At 30.2% G+C, this 17,780-nt stretch overlaps 1 protein-coding gene across 1 annotated transcript; it reads right to left on the bottom strand.

Annotated features, from left to right (window-relative positions):
• Nucleotides 1-3,328: 3,328 nt before the first annotated feature.
• Nucleotides 3,329-17,558, bottom strand: LOC142317457 (serine protease 27-like). Its single transcript, XM_075354024.1, has 6 exons — nt 17,522-17,558; nt 17,147-17,325; nt 14,218-14,443; nt 12,998-13,162; nt 8,914-9,114; nt 3,329-3,558 (listed from the first exon to the last, which is right to left on the bottom strand). The coding sequence occupies exons 1-6, from the start codon at nt 17,556-17,558 to the stop codon at nt 3,428-3,430; spliced, it is 939 nt and encodes a 312-aa protein (XP_075210139.1). The 3' UTR covers nt 3,329-3,427.
• Between the last annotated feature and the right edge of the window lie 222 nt (nt 17,559-17,780).

Below are 17,780 nucleotides of genomic sequence, written 5' to 3'. Positions count from 1 at the left end.
TATTCTTATCAACATAGTAATTAAACCTTTAGATAAAAACAGATAAACAATTTGAGAATCAACTTATCTGCTTATTGTATTTTTTGCCCAATAGATTACGTGTGTGAACATTGTCTCCATTTTTTTCTCTTTCTTTGCTAATACCAACTCCACCACTTCAACTACTCCAACATGTACCTCTTCTGTGACTTTTTTTTCCTGTTTAGCCTCCGGTAATTACCCTTTCAGATAATACTTAAGAAGATGAATGAGGATGATATGTATGAATGTAAATGAAGTGTAGTCTTTTACAGTCTCAGTTTAACCATTCCTGAAATGTGTGGTTAATTGAAACCGAACCACCAAAGAACCCCGGTATCCACAATCTAGTATTTAAATCCATGTAAAAATAAGAGACTTTACTAGGACTTGAACGCTGGAACTCTCGATTTCCAAATCAGCTGATTTGGGAAGACTTGTTCACCACTAGACCAAGCCGGTGGGTTACCTCTCCTATGACTTCTCATTTAACCTCTCCTATTGCAAATATCCCTAATACTGTGAATAACTTTTTAATATTCATTTTACTTAATCTTGTCTAACCACACATCACTTATCACCATCTGCTTTAATAATAAATACAATAGAAAAACCGTTTGGCAAACATCAACTAACAAACAAAACACCCAATACTTAAAGAGCCAGCTAGAAGATGACCACTCCCTATGACTGTTAACTACTATTTCTAGTTTTATAAATTTTTATTATATAATTTATTGTAATTAGTTGCTAAAAAACAAAGTTACACTTAGTTATTGCACTAAGTGTATATGACACAATTCTGAAGAACAGCTGGTTTTTTGAAAAATAAATTAATAAAATTATTCAATGGTTTTTTTACAAATATTGTTATTTGAAAATGTATTTCATAAAATGAGTTGTTTGGTAAAGGGCAAAGTTTGTACAGATGAATTATTTTTAGAATGTGCATGCACTAGAAAGAAGAGAGAGATAGAGAGAGTCAATTATGGACTGGACAAGTTGAATATTATGTGAGGCATGTCTTCCTAAATCAATTTGATTTGTTACCTACCAGTAATCATAATCTTTCTGTTAACATAAGACAACCTAATTCATACTGTACGAGATCTGTAAATAAAGTAATGAGACTAGTTGTTTTGGCAGCCAAAGTGGCAACACTGTAAAGTTACTAGTAAACATATATTTCTAGTCTATTGTTGTCATGTGAGACGTAAACAAACTTTTCATGAAAAGAATTTTTGATATGTGTTACAAATATGAGTTATACTAATTATGGGCAATGTTGTGCAATCAAGTTTTGTGTTAAACTCTGTGAGAATGCTTCTGAAACTTTTTCAAAATTGAAAAGGACATATGTAGATGATGCTCTGTCACGAGCCCAAGTTTTTTGGTGGTTTAAAGCATTTTCAGACAGCCAGGAATCAGTTACAGACGATCCATGCTCTGGAAGACTGTTAACGTCGGAAAGCGACAACAATCTTGAGCAAATCAGAGACTTGATTGGTACGACTGGCGATTAACTGTCAGAATGATTGCAGAACAATTGAATTTGAACTATTTCACAGTCCATCAAATTTTGACAAATGAATCAGACATGAAAAAATTTGTGCAAAATTGGTCCCAAAAACCTCACTGTTGAACAGAAAAACAACAAGGTGGAAGTGTGTCGTGATCTTCTAAGACGAATTGAAAACTGATCATGATTTTCTAAAAATCTTATTACTGCTAATGAATCTTAGATATTTGAGTACGACCCAGAAACAAAATGCCGGAGCAAGCAGTGGCACATTTCAAATTCACCACGTCTGAAAAAAGCAAAAATGATCAAATCAAAACCATGCTAATTTGTTTCTTAAATAGTAATGGTGTTATCCATAAGGAGTTTTTGCTTACAGGGTAGACTTTAAATCTATATGTTTACCGAAAAATTCTTGAAAGACTGGAAAAGAGTTGCCCTCGTGAGACCAGCCATCAAAGACAACTGGATGCTGCATCATGACAATGCACCTTGTCACACTGCACCCTCAATTAAAAAGTTTTTGGCAAAGAAAAACATTGCTGTAGTTCCCCAGCTTGAGTCCCTGTGACTTTTTCATGTTCCTGCCTTTAAAAAAAAACACCTCAAAAAACACCATTTTCTAACAGCAAAAAACATTTTTAAAAATGTAACTGATCATCTGAAGGATATTCCAGTTTCTGAGTTCCAACATTGTTATGAAGAGTGGGAAAAGAGTCTATGTATAATTGGATTGTAAATAAGAAGTTTTTCTGAGACAGTCTCATTACTTTATTTACAGACCTTGTATACTACTATTCTTTTGCTATTCATTTCTTTTCCTTGTTCATTACAAAACACAGTTAAGGTTCTTTACTTAACAACTAAAACCATGAATAAATCATGAATGTATTACATCAATAACAAACAAAAATATTTTGAATGAATTACAGTAATATGTTTTCAGATCATATTTCCATGGCAGTGGTAGTGTCTTGCCCGTTCATTCAGAGGTCCTGGGTTTGAATTCCAATCAGGCAAGGCATTTTTCATATGCTACAGAACTCAATTTCCATATCCCATGCCCAAGGTTCATGCTTGTATGACGATATCATCAAGCAAAAAGAAAAGAAAAAGAAAGATCAGCATTCCTTTACGATGTGTTCACTTTCTTGTGTGCATGAACCATCATTCAGAATTTTCTTTTACCATACATATAAAATTTATTGTTAGATTTCTACTTAACTACTGAAGTATATTTTACTGTCCTTAATAAAAAGCTAACGGATTAAATCCACTGTTGTTCCAGTATATTTAAAATGAATTTTTATCTAAATAAAGTTTTGGGATTATGTTCATTCCCAGAAAAATTCATCTTCACCCTAAGTCACATAGTTATACTGGTTTTGTTTAGATTGTGCACTGGTTTAGTAATCATTTGCTGGCCAAAAATTATTGGATTTTTATACAAAAGGATATCACTCTTTTAATTTCCAAGAATTTTGGTTATTATATTACACTTTTTGTTTGTTAATTATAAATAGCATAACAATTATTTTTATTCCCTGAAGAACCATGCAATAAAAATTAATTCCAATACTTCAAGTGTTTCCTAATATAAAGTTATGTACAACAAATCCTTTACTGAGATTATTATTAATTTTACATGTTTGATAACTTTTTTGCAAAAGTTGTTATTGGTAACTATATTTTGTAGTATCACAATCATACTAGTTCATCAGCAATAGTTTTAATTTACTTATTTGCTTTCAAACTTATCTTATCAGATCTTAAGAGTATGCTTTGTAACTAACACAAATGACTTAGATATCAACTGTTGTCCAGCTCTGATAACAGGATCCTTGTTAACAGATGCATCATGACTGAGGTTCCACTATATTAAAATAGAGATCATGTTCCCAGTTTTTCTAGAGTATCTTGTATCCATGAGTTGAAGTGTGCTACTCTTGTGTACACTCCTGGTCTGTTTCTTTTTGCACAGCCATCACCCCATGATACAACACCAACCAGCATGAAACGCCCTGAAAGAGTTCCATTTGTAAAGATTTTGAATAACTGACAGAGAATTTGTTTAATATTTAATGTACGTAAACTGCATTTAAGATGTGTTAAATGTTAATTTGTTTGTTATTGCTTTGGTTAATTAACAGAAATTTTTACAAACTTAAGTTTTATACATAAAAATATTTATCACAAAATTCTTTTAAATAAATTGCAATAACTTGGTACTACATTTATGAAATTATTCATGTTATTGTATTACTGTACATGTAAATTGTTGAACAGTAAGATGAAACACTTCAAAATTAAACAATTTTGGGGCTCTAAAAAAGTAAAATTCAGTTGCACTGTTCGGTATACAGAGTGCATCACTAAGTCTTCCAGAACTTTCATAACCTATTTTACTCATGAAAACAATTGAAAAAGTTCATATAAACATATGTCCTAAAATGCTTCATTTGCAAGTTATAGCTACTGAAAGATTTTGCTCAGATTTCAGCTACCCTGGTGAAATGTGGTTGTGCTGAAAGTTTTAGGGCATTAATTAAGGAGCAGAATTCTTGTGGGTTTTAGCCTTGAAAAATCAAATAAAATAGTTTCCAGAACTGTAATGTCAGTAGTTTTTGAGAAATCTGGGGTGAAAACGAATAAAATGGGGAAATAAATCCCTGTTTTTTTTATGTTTGACATATAATAACTTGGTTAAATAGGTATTAAACAAATAAAACTTTTAAACAAATTTTATAGAGAATTTAATTTTGAAAAAATGGTGTAAGATAAGTTGAATAATAAAAAGAAAATTTAGAAAAATTAGAATCTTATTTAGAAACAGTACACTAAAGTATACTGGTTATACAAACTATTATGGTTATACTATACAAACTAGTTTATAACAAATATTCAAAAATAAGTCCGCCATTTTCAACAAATTTCTTAGCACACTTCTGTACTGCTTTTGTTGCTCCTTTTAGATCTTTAGAGCTGTCCTTAAGTTGCTCAGCCACATCCATAATGCGGGCAGACAATTAATGCCTCATGAGAAAGTAGTTTTGTAATGTATACAATACTTTTTATTCTTCCCCAAACATAAAAATCTAAAGGTGTTAAAATCAGGAAATTTTGGTGGCCAGAAATGTGGACCTCCACAGCTGATCAATTGCTCAGGGAAATGATGATTTAATAAGTGAGAGGAAAAGGCACAAGAGAAGCAGGAAGTCATGCCATCGTGTTGGAAGTATACTTTGCATCTCAACGCTAGAGGGACATTTCAAGCAGCTGTGGACATTTCTTGAAGAAAGTGCAAGTAGACCTCAGAATTTAAGCAGCCAGGTATAATGAATGGTTCAAACAGCCGATTGTGAAAAAGGCTGTACCATATATTGATGCTAAATTGGTGTTGAAAATTGCTTTCCATCTTTTCATGAGATTTACTTCTGCCCATGGATGCTCATTGCGTGAGTTGTTGATGCTATAACGAGTGGAATTTGCTTCGCCGGTAAACAAAACATACTTGTAGAGTTGTTGATTAAAATTCCATTATTTGCAAAACTCCAAGCCAAGCGGACTGTCTCCTGGGTGTAGATGTTGAACTGGCTTTTTATGATAAGGATAAAACTTATTTTGTTTAAATGTTCTCCAAATTATCGATTGCGAAACAACGATCCGCTTAGAAAGACATCGTGTACTGACGCCGGACTGCACTGAATTGCATCGATAATAATCTCATATTAATAACAGCCTCGTGTTGAACAGATCGTTACGACAGCTGGTACGAACTGTTGTAAAAAAGTACGGCGTTACTTAAATAGCAAACCAATTTACGATCAAAGAAAAATTCACAGAAAACCAACGCTAAAGACTCACAGTTCACAGTACCAAATATACAGAGTCGCGCACGAAATGATCCAACATTTGTTTTGGCAATAATTGTTTAGGTTAATATTGATGTGTTTTATGTTGGTAGAAGTGACAGCAGTTCCTGAATATTACTTTCTTCTCTTTCCGAGTGTGCTGTTTTTTATCGTTCCATGATGTTTGACAAAAGGAAGACTTTTGAACAGCGCGTTAAGATTGTTGTTTTTCAATGAAACGAAAGGTGTGGTGGTTACATAAAGGCGGTTTCGTGCACATTTTCAAACTCGGTGGTCGCCCTAATTTAAAACAATACGTCTAATTTTTACAAACAATTTAATAGTAACGGTTCAGTATATGAGAGTAAGTGCGATCGGCCTACCGATGTTCGTTCTCCACAGAATGTCGAAGCTGTCAGAGCAGCGTTGCTGAGGAGTCCGGACAAATCAACAAGAAAAGCGCAGCACAACTTGGGATTTCTAGACGATCTATACAGCGAATTTTAAAAACCGATTTGCATTTGTATCCATACAAAATAACAGTGTTGCTTAAATTAACGGTTAACAACAAAGAATGACATTCGCAGAACGGGCTGTGAACCAAGATGTACTGTTGAACAAAGTTTGGTTTTCAGATGAGGCACATTTTTACCTAGACGGGGCTGTTAATAAACAAAATGTGCGTTTTTGGGCTTCCAAAAATCCATCATGCATACATCACACTTCAAGAATTACGGTACGGCTGTCTCAAGTCATGGGGTAATAGGACCATTCTTTCCTGAACAGACAGTGAACGTTATCTAAACATGCTTCGTAATAATTTTGTTTCTCAGCTTCTTGCAAAAGGGTTTCAATTAGAAAACGAGCGGTTAATGCAGGATGGAGCCCGACCAGACACAGCTAATGTTGTTTTAGACTTTCTGCATGAAACTTTTAACGAAAATGTCATTTCAACCGATTTCCTAATCGTTTTGTGTGTAAATTGAACTGGCCTCCGAACAGTCCTGATTTGAATCCGTGAGACTATTTTTTTGGGGATTTCTAAGGGAAATGATTTTCCTTAAACATCCTCGTACAGTGATGGAATTGATCTTTGGGGCGTGCAACGAGATAACTGAGGATACGTGTCATCGAGTTATTAAAAACGTAGGAGTTCGTGTTGAAGAAGTTGCTAGACGTGATGGAGGTGATATTGAACATGTGATAAGCAAAACGTAATCTCCAGGTATATAGTAAACACGTTGTATTTTACTTTTCTATATTAAGATTCAAATAAATATTTAACAAAACCAAATGTTGGATCATTTCGTCCGCCACTCTGTACTTAATGTACCCTATTTAAACGCTAATACAGTATTGCGGATTGTTGTTATTTTATTGCCAACGTTGAAATAATAATTTTTCAGATAATTTATTTTATTTCTGTTATTAATAAAAAAAAATTATCTAAGTAATTTTTATTTTAAAATTGTTGTGTACTTTCCAGGTTTTTAAATCTTTTAACAGGAATTTTTAATAGTAAATCTTGTTTTACAAATTTTTGGCATCACCAAAAAAAATAATTAGGTTTTTGTTTGATTAAATAGATACTTTTACGACAAATGTAGTAATGTACCGTTTCTAAATAAAATTCCAATTTTCCTAACTTTTCTTTATTTTATTCAACTTATCTTACACCTCCTTCTTCAAAATTAAATTCCCTACAAGTTTTATTTAAAGGTTTTATGTATTTAATACATATTTTACAAAGTTATCGATGTCAAACATAAAAAAAAAATAAATAAATAAAACAGGTTTTTATTTCACCATTTTATTGGTTTCACCCCAGATTTCTCAAAACTACTGCAGATACGGTTCTGGGACCAATTTTATTTGATATTTCAGGTCAAAAACCACAAGAAATCACTAACTCTGTTCCTTAATTAACATCCCAAAAATTTCAATATGACCTCATTTCACAGGGACAGCTGAATTCCGAGCGAAATCTTTCACTAGCCATAACTCGCAAACGAAGCATTTTAGGACATGTGCTTATATGAACGTCTTCCATTATTTTTACATGTAGAATAGCTTATGAAAGTCCCAGGAGAACTTCATGACACATTTTGTAGAACATTGCCTTCATACATGTTGATATTGGTATTAGTGGGGACAAACTTTTAATGTAATTCAATCATGTTGCCTATGTTGCCCTTCAAGTGGGGTGAGGTACTGATGCAATATTTTGTCTAAATTTGCATAATTTCATTTTGTTCACAATGAAAACCAGTTTTAACTTTTTCTAATTCTAGTAAAATTTATTTATTAAGAAGTTTCCATAGTCTTAGCCAAAAAAACATTATTTTTTAACTAAATACATGCTGCTTACTGTTTGACTAAATATGGATGTTTCATAATTTGAGTATCGTGATATAAACAAAGAAACAATGCTCATAATTCAGTCAAGAATGATATTTAATAAAACAATGAGTGGACTGTAAATACATTAGAATACGAATTTATACATGTCATAAAAAGACTTGAGTGAAATAATAAGTTACATAAAATAAAACAAATGAGATACAAAATTGTTAATGATGCCGCTAAACGGGCAAGTTGCTTAGACGGCTGATAATGCGCGAGAACTGACTGTCCAGCAGTCTGCGTGTATACCCCCACTACTTGAGTGACGTATGAGCGCAAACACTTACTGTGAACTTATGCATGTGACTACAGAAACAAGAAGCATCAAAAAATTAATAAATTTAAATAATTAGTGTGCTTTCCTTTAATACTTGTTTCCTTAAGTCATTTAGTGTTCTGTACTTGATAACATAATGTCAAGTTATAATTCCTACAGGATTTCAGGTACATTCTTTATACCTTTCATCAAGTTTATATTTTCTAATTGGGGTAATTTTAATTCCTGTGTTGCAGACTCTAAATATGTAGAATAATGAAATTAAAATTAATATAAATTTTTTGAATAAGACCAGTTTCTGAATTGTAATAATTAATTGAATTTAATTTTTTTTTTATGAAACAGTATAATCTCAAAATAAAGTTAAATTTATATAAAATGCATTTTTTATGCAAAACCTGACAATCCTGTAAATTACAAAAGAAGGGAAAATTTTCATCATTTGGTCACTAACATTGCAAGAAAATAAAAATTATTCTGCAAGAATTAGAATAATATTAGCTGCATCAGTACAACTGCAAATGAAATTTATTTCTTCTATAAATCAGAATAGATGACAAAAGAAATTTGAAGGAAGTAGAACAGTAAAATTCATATGATTCAGATATAATCTTGTGTATTATGCCTTGTCACAATAAGTTACTAAAAAGTAGGTTAGAGGAGTTATTTGTTAAAACCACTGAATGACCTTGTCCCTTCTTGCAAATTTTCCAAGTATAATTTATAAAAAATTCCCAATAATTTAATTTTTTAAAGTTTTATTCGTGCTGTGTTCATTCTGTAATCATTCTTCCAATAATCTGACATCTATTATGTTTTTATTAAATGCAATTAATGATACTTACCATTTACCTGGCATGCAAGAGGACCTCCTGAATCCCCACCACATGCATCAACTCCTCCTTCAAGTGGACCAGCACAGATCATGCTGTCTAATATTGTTTGTACTCTTCCTCCATAGATTCCAGACTGACGACAAGTAGACTGATCCAGAAGAGGAACTGAAGCTGCTTTTAGCACTCCTGAAAGACTTTCAAAGTCTTCAGCTGAAATAAAGAAAAGCGATAGAAATATTTGAGATTAACAAAGCTTATGTGAAGTAATATATTTATGAAAGCTAAAAAAATATAAGTTTTATTTAAATGAATGACTAGCATATTAAAATGTGAAAAATGGAAAAAAACTTATGATTACAAGAATGTATAATCATAATGAAATTTAATGCAGTATTAGCATTCAAAAAAATCTGATATGGATACCACATGATTTCCTTGTATGCCTGTTAAATTACATATACACATTTTTTGTTGCACTTCATTTAAAGTTATTTTATTTGAAAGTGAGATACATTCCTCCAATTCTTTAATAAAGTGAACAGTTACACAATTGCTGAAATATTAGTTTTTATTATTATCAAATATCCTTACAATTATTAATTCAACAGTCTTACATGAAATATTAGGATAGAGTAAAAGTACCTTTATTACTCGAATTACTAGATCAGAAAATGTTAAAACCAAAAAAAGAAAATGTTGCAATCCAAAAAAAAATAAATAAATAAACAGGAAGAAGATGTTGCAAACAAAGAAAGAATAAAAACATTAAGAGAAGATGATAAATGTAAAGAGGAAGAAAATGTTAAGACCAAGGAAAAATAAAAAGATTAATAAATAAAATAAATAAACAAAATGATGATCAACTCTGACTTAGGGAGAATTTTGTCTGACAATATCAGAGAAGTAATGAACTAAAAGATTTATTAATGAACATTTTTTGCAATTTATTATAGATCAGACATGTATGCCTCAGTGTATATGTTGTTCTTGCAAGCGTCTATTTTTCAGTTACTCTTTAGTTAACGTAGATAAAATTAAACTAGAGAATCCAAAAATAATACAATTCTAAATTATAATTTTCAGTTAGTATAACATAATCCACATATTTCACCAAATCTATTACATATACACATATGTAATAATGCCTATTAAATTACATACATACATTTTTAAAAGTACATAAAGTTTTATTTCACTAATATGTTCTGATTTTTTTTTCATATTTATTTTTTTTATTGTTATTATTGAATTATTAATTATGGTAAGAATTTCTTTACAATTACAGGTCAATAATTATTAATAAATCAATAAATTTAAATAAAAAAAAGAAAGTAAAAAAAAGGAGATGAAGTCTGATTTGAACCAATGTGCCTTCTGTTGTAAGATCCAAATATTTTATTAATTATAATTTTATTTTGCTATAACTCTGGAACCAATGTAAATAAGTACCACTTATGATATATCATTGAAAATCTCTCAATAAGGGCTTATTATTGCAGTTAAGAAAAAGTCCAAAATCAATTATTTTGGATTTTGGGCTTTTTTGGACACTTTTGGTTTAGTCGATTGCAATCTAAAGGGGAGGTGCACAACTAGGTGTTAAAACAATCCTAAATCCAAAATTTCAACATCCTGTGGCTAATTGTGTTTGAGTTATGTGAGATACGTAAAGACATCACGCCGAAACTAGTCAAAGTGGGTTCAGGGATTGTCAAAATGGATATTTGCATTGAAATCTGAAAACTAAAATTTTTTGCGATCACAGTACTTCCTTTATTTCGTACAAGAAAGTAAAAAAGCCCTATCCCATCCATATCATGTGCATCGTCACAGTCTAGTGATTTGAGATTCATAGTCCTATAGTCACTGCTTTTGCTATCATTGTTAGCTGTTGTAAAAGTTTGGTTTTGTTTGTTGAAAATTCTACCTATTTCATAATAATCTTGTTCTAATTGAAAGGAGTTTTCACAACACTGCTTTACATGCTTCCAATATTCAGCCGGCAATTCAGAAAATATTTTCTGAGCCATCTCTTTTATTATACTTGTTATTATATACTGTGCTGATATGGCACATTTTCTTCCTCAAACCTGAGTTTATTTTCACTCATATCAGCTCAATCAGTCTGAGTTCAGGATGCTATACTGGCAGTTTCGTAATATGTTGTAACTAATCTTCCAGTATTTTGTTTATATCAAAGCTTATTTATTCATACTAATTTGTATAGTTCAGTTTTTAACTTAGCTGAATATTTTTGGTTTGTAATCATTCTAACAGGTTTTGTTTTCTGAAATTTGATTCCTATGCCTTATGGGATATTTGATAGGGAATGTCTCAACAAAACTGAATTAGATGGAAGGTTTTTTTATTAACATTGTTTCCAGCCACTTTTTGTAGTTCTCAGCACTCATTCTCCATGCTTCTGGTCTGATTTAAAAATCAAGATTGCATTCAGAGTTTCTCCTGCAGCATTTCTGACATGGACAAATATCAGCTTTGATCTTTTGATTCACTTTTTTATAGTCATTTTACTCATGTTGAATGAATATATGACTTAGCTGAAAAAAAATAATTGGTCTCTCTTCCCACTGTAAATTTTCATTTGTTTTAAATAATTCATTCATTTGAAACACGTATTATGTTTTTATACCTAAATCTTCCTATTATTTCCAGTCTTCTTCCACCTAAAACTGCTTAGAATTTTCAGTAAAGTTTTGGGCATGAAATTTTTCTGCAGATCCTATTGTGACTTTAAAATCACTAATAATGTTTTATGACTTATATGAAAACTGAATACAGTATTTTTTAATGTACATCTTTGAAAGTTATCAATATTAACTTTCTCTTTCATCTTTCAGATTTTCATGGCGTAGTGAAATTTCATTTTCTCCCAGTTCATTTGATTCTGTTATAACTTTATACCCCATGTAGACAGACATGCTCAAAGGTCAGGCATATAAATTTCAATTTGTGAATTCAAATTCAATTTCTGGATTTTCTTCAGTTTTTTCTTGTCAACATTTTCATTATTTTACATTTTCTTTGATTTTTTAAAGCCATTTCTTGTCTTTTTCTGTAGTTAGATCTTTTACTAAGTTACTTCAAGGTAAGCATGATTAAGAAACTAATATAAAAATATGTTGGTGATAAATATTGAGAACTACTTTTTATAATACTTGGAACAAAGAATTAGAATTAAAAATCTTATCTATAAATCATGGAAACGAAGAACCAAAATTAACAATATGAGTGTCGTAGGTAGGCTTTTTGCTACCTACGACATCTCATTGCAGTACCCTGTCCACTGTACTATAAACAGTGCCAACATTACTTCATATGGCCCAAATAGAATTGAGCATCCATAGATTTTCACTTTCTAAACTTTGGTGAGTAGTACAAAGTAGTTTTTTTAGTTGAATATTATTTTATTTTGTAATAATAATAATGTATAAATTTTGATTTACCTTAAGGCCTCTGTACTTCTAATTATTGAGAGATAATGGCTGTTTTTATAAGACTATATTATGTAAATATGTTTGATTTATTTCTTTTATGAGAATAAGATTAATTGAAATGGCATATATTTAATTAATTATTTAAATTGTGTGTTGTTTTGATTTTGTTGAATATTGTTTTTTCTCTATAATGTCAACGTACAAATTTATTTTATCATACACCACATAATTCCTGGTCACAAGATTTTGTGTAATTTTGTTTATTTGTTTAGATCGATAATCATGTAATTAAAAATTAAAAATTAAAAATGCTCTGCTACTTAGTCATAATTTTATGATGAATTTTTCTGTGACTTACCTAGTTTATGAGCAATAAAATATCAATCAAGTTTTTGTTTATATCTCTTGTTCATATCCATTTAAATGAAAAGAAATTAATTTAAACAACTATAAATAAGATTTATGTTATTAAAATAACCATTATTTAATTTTGTCTTGTTTTAGTTACTAGTAATATCTGTTCATAGTACATAATAAAGTTTGCCTAATTTTTAATTCACTTCATTCATGATTAAATATAACATTGTATACAATATTTAATATCTAATTCTATCAGAAAAATTCTGAAAATAAAATACCTTTTTGAGCACCCCAACCTGTAACAGTACACCATTCACCAACTCCAGCACTCTGTGAATCTTCATCAGGCAAGCAAATGGGTTGGACATGAGAATTAAAGTGAATACCACCTTCACTCACTGCTTTCACCTTTATTAAAGCTATATCATTACTGTGTGGCCCCACTGCATAAAAATAAAAAGTTATAGAATAGGATTTATTAGTGAGATAGATAATATCTAAAAAAATATTCCTTATCCAAGTTTATACTACTATTTATTACTTAGTGTATACCAAATTGTTAGCATTCGTTAAAAAAAAAATATTTTGGGATTAAATATCTTTAAAGGGATTTTAAATTATTGCTCCTTAATATTTTATGATTCTCATACAAATTGTCCATTTAAGTATAATAGGCTTTATTATTCCACAAATGTGAAGTACACTTACGTAAAAAAAAAAATCGTTAAGAGGGTATGTTTTGCTCTGATATCAAGTATCCTTAATATTTTTCTGTATAATAAGAGTATAGTTTTTAATGTGTGAAGAGTAATTTTAATAGAAGAGGATATTTTTTAAATTATGCTTTAATAATTGTGTGAATGAGGACATATAATATAAACCAAATAATCACATATTTTGATATTTAAACTAAACATTTTCCACTTTATACAGCATTTAAAAGAGTTGGTGGATATAAATTTTCAAGGTTGTTTGTTTAAAAGAAGCTGTAAATATATTAAACATAGAAGAATTACATAATTAAATCTTTTTGCAAATTACATATATGATAAAGTTGTCCTGAAAAGATAAGAAAGGTACAACCATACAAAATGTTGTAGTAATATAATTAAATAAATGAGTATAATCCATTTACCGTATTTGTAATAACAATAAATAAATAAAATATAAAAAAGAAAAATATTATTCAAAAAATAAATGATTTTATAAATTAAACATTTTCAGCCTTAGTTACTTGATAGGTTTTCTTTTGATAATGAACCCCTTAAAAATCACCGAAACTGCAAATCTATTGATTCCATGTAATGCAATTAAGTATGGTTTTGTATACTAAAATTGCATGCAGGTGTTTATAATAAATGTATAATATAATTACAGTACACTACAACATTTACTTTAAAAGAATATGAAAGCTGAAGAATTTTATAAAATAATTAATGAAAATGATATTATTGATTAATTATTTATTTATTAATATTACTAAAATTTTATTACTTACTTTTCCTGAAGTCTGGATGAATAATTGTTTTTTCTGCTTTGAAAGAAGACTCATGAGGATCTCTCTGATTTAAGTCGTGCTTGCCTACTATGAGTCGAATTCTGTCGGTATGTTCAAGATTTGTAATACAATGCGCTGCTGTTAAAATAACACGTTCACCGACAACAGCTCCTCCACAGTGATGTTCAAACCTTTTTTTCTCTGGTTTGTAATTTTGAATTTCAACCTGAAAAATCATAAAGAGTTTTTATTGATTTTTTACTTTCCCATCTAGCACTGCAGCAGAGCTATAGCTTTAGAAGGGAAAGTATTGTAATTGATCCAATTTGGGCATATGCAGTTTTTACTGGATCTTGACGTTTTGCGACCTAAGGAACCCCAAAAAACTGGATGAAAATTTTCTGGATGTTCATATGTACGTGTGTGTGTTTGGTGTCACAATCTAACTCACCTTATATCTCATAACTACTGAACCAATTTTGACCAAACTTGATCAGATTACTTCTATACATGGGGCATTGATGCCATTACATTTTCAACTTAAAAGGTCAAGTGAATGAGGCTGTAGAGCAAGGTCACCCTTAGTATCTTGAAATTTCACCTAATTAAGGTCTTATTTTTCTTAGGCACATTTGTTAACAATTAAAAAATAATAATATTTCCAAAAACAAATTTTTGCAAAATCGCACTCCCATCCTAAAAAAATTCTCTAAACTAGTTGCTAAGTGGGTTACTGCATCAATAGTACCCCGTATGATCACTAGGAGTACTAGTGTAGCACTTATGTACTAAATTATGATGTATGCATGTGTAATCCACGTGATCGGAAAGTCCGACTACTGTGTTGTCTGCATTTTAACTTTGTTAATGCAATATGAAAAGTAAAAAATATATATTGAATGGATGTTTTTTTATATAACAAACTTGGTTTTAGTTGAAAGTGGTGGCCGACAGTTTTTAACATCTGTTTGTAGATCCCACCTGGGATATATTTCCTATCCACACAAAGAAAAATTCTAGTTGTTCTATCATAATATCTGTTATATTTAAAAGATATCGAAGTGTTTATAAATTAAAGAACAAATGTAATGATATAAATATGTTTTTTAAAATAGCTCATATCTGATGATGATGTCTATAAGAGAAAATGTAACGCAAGAGCAGTATAATGGTCAGCAGTACTCTTTTCTCTCATCTGCTGTTTCTCTTGAACTATATTGATAGATTTTCAACCAAATCCTTGAAAAATAAAAGTATTTTGATTCAAGTAATATTATGCTAGTATTATTTTAAGTAGACTCAAAGTGACAGGTAAAGGATTTTTCAGTCTACTGTAATAATTATGACCTAGAACTCTTTATGGTTATGAAACATATGAAAAAGAAAAAAGATATTAACTATGATAATTGTAAAAGGTAAGAATAAGTTTGAGAGTTTGTTTGAAGTATATAATGAAGTAGTATTCATTACACATAAAATTCAGATCTTAAAAGATAGATGAATAAATATTACATATATTCATATAAAAAGAGTTTAGAAGTAAATAAATATTACAATTAAAATATGTAAGTTTTGTTGTAGTTGGGAAAAAGTACCATCCCCAGCAGAAGTCTAGTTGAACAGTTTATTGTTCAATCAGATGATTCTACACATCCTACTTTGAGGATGATCAAGGGATTACTTTAAAAAAGAAACCTGAGTATATTCTCTATGACTCTTTAATATCTGAAGGAAAAGCAATTTGTTGTACTGTCAGTTTGAACCAACCAGTGTAAAATTGTTGATCATAATGTGTGTAAAAATATTCTGATTATCTGAGGAATTGTGGCTAAAATATATTTCCATTCCCTAGAGGAAGCCTCTTATTTCAGATGGTATTTATTGTCTTGCTTTGTGACTCCACAGCAGATGGAATGTCCCTTCCTCATTATTCATTTCATCCACTTATCCTTGTTTCCTTTCTTACTAATAATTTTTATTGGATATGTGGCCTTTTGGGTTATGTATCATAAAGCTTATCCCTGGGTCTTTTATTTCCTATACAATTAAGTGAGCAGGAGCTGAGATGCTCATCAGATAGACCAGGGTCTTCAATTTCCTTCTCATATGTACATAAATATACAAGCAGATCGTATAAATTAAGAATGTGCTATTTCCCATTTAACTGAACCATTTTTAAAAATGTTATTATTATAACCTCAGAGGTGTTACACACTCACTCTCTCTCTTTAAACAAGAGAAGTGAGATGGATGAAATGGTAGGTTAAAAATGTCAGACCATTGGTGAGAATTGAACTTAAGATCAGTAAAATTATAATCTGTATTTACACATTCAGGAAATAATTTTGATGAGTCATTTTGACATATTTTAACAAGAAATGAAATAAAGAAAAGAATAAATACATTTTTGTAGGTTCATTAAAACTGCATAAACATTAAAAGTGTAATTTTACAAACAAGTAGATTAAATACTAGTATAATTTAAAATTTATGTAAGAAGGAAATAAGTACCATTTAAGCTTGTCAAATAGATAATTTTAATTTTCATTGTATAAATTTATAACATTTTACTGCACCCAAGGATTTTAACTTGATGGATAAAACACTTGAGAAGTAGGAATTTTTTATTCATCTTTAGCTAAAAAAAGTAGAAAAACATTCACTTTTGGAATAATTTGTGTAAAGATTTTATTCTTTCATTCATAATGCAAAAACGTCTGCTGTATTACATTTTCCTTGAGAAAGTATGTGGTTTTCTTTGTTATATAAATTAGTTTTCTTAAAAGTTAAAGAATTTCTTAAATCACAAGTAAAAAAATTAGAAAAGTTATTTTATGTTTTCATTATCATCCTCCTTTTATAATTACTCTTCCAGCCAATTTATTTTTTATCTTTTAAATCAAGAAATATAAAATGAAAAAATTATTACCTGCCATGGATAAGCACCATAGGTTGCTGCAGAACCACCAATTATTTTAGCAGTTGCACCTCCAGCCCGCAGTGGTTGGTGGTTAATCACTCGTGTTCCACACTGTGAATTATGAGCACTGTGTGTATTCCAAGTTTTTATAGGAAATTTTGGATTTCCACCATTTCGAAGATTCCAACCTGTACAAAGATGTAACTATATTTTGTTCCACAAAAGCGTGCAACAAACCAAAACATAACAGTATGATGATTCTAATTTAATTTAATTTAGCACAATCATTCATCCAAGAAAAATTTTCTTAATTTTATTTAACTATGGAATCATGGTGTACAGTTAAGAATCTAAGAGGGTGTCAAGGTGGCATGGAGTACTAACGCTTGCCTTTCTGCATAAAAAGTTGAGTCAAGGTCATGCCAAAATGGCTACGTTTAATATTATCAATACTTTGACACTCTCTGTCAATCACTTTTCTGTTGTAGTGATCCTGATGTGTAAAAACTGGGATTGGTGCAAATATTAAGTCAGGTGTAAATATACAGGCATGAAATAATAGGGAAAATCTTTTTTTGTCATGGTAATACGAACTAATATGCATTTGTGTTGCATACCAGGCTCACATAAATAATGGTAAACC

This window comes from Lycorma delicatula, chromosome 1 (assembly GCF_047948215.1).
Source record: "Lycorma delicatula isolate Av1 chromosome 1, ASM4794821v1, whole genome shotgun sequence".
NCBI lineage: Eukaryota > Metazoa > Arthropoda > Insecta > Hemiptera > Fulgoridae > Lycorma > Lycorma delicatula.
The sequence above is the reverse complement of the archived record's forward strand: the minus strand, read 5'-3'. Positions and strand labels throughout refer to the sequence as shown.

What these genes read in the sequence shown, in the direction of transcription:
- LOC142317457 (XM_075354024.1), bottom strand. Translation starts at nt 17,558, where the DNA reads ATGACCTTGACTCAACTTTTTATGCAGAAAGGCAAGC. An exon ending in TTTTATGCAGAAAGGCAAGC is followed by an intron (nt 17,326 to 17,521) that starts GTTAGTACTCCA and finishes ATCTTTGTACAG; the next exon opens with GTTGGAATCTTCGAAATGGT. An exon ending in ATGGTGCTTATCCATGGCAG is followed by an intron (nt 14,444 to 17,146) that starts GTAATAATTTTT and finishes ATGATTTTTCAG; the next exon opens with GTTGAAATTCAAAATTACAA.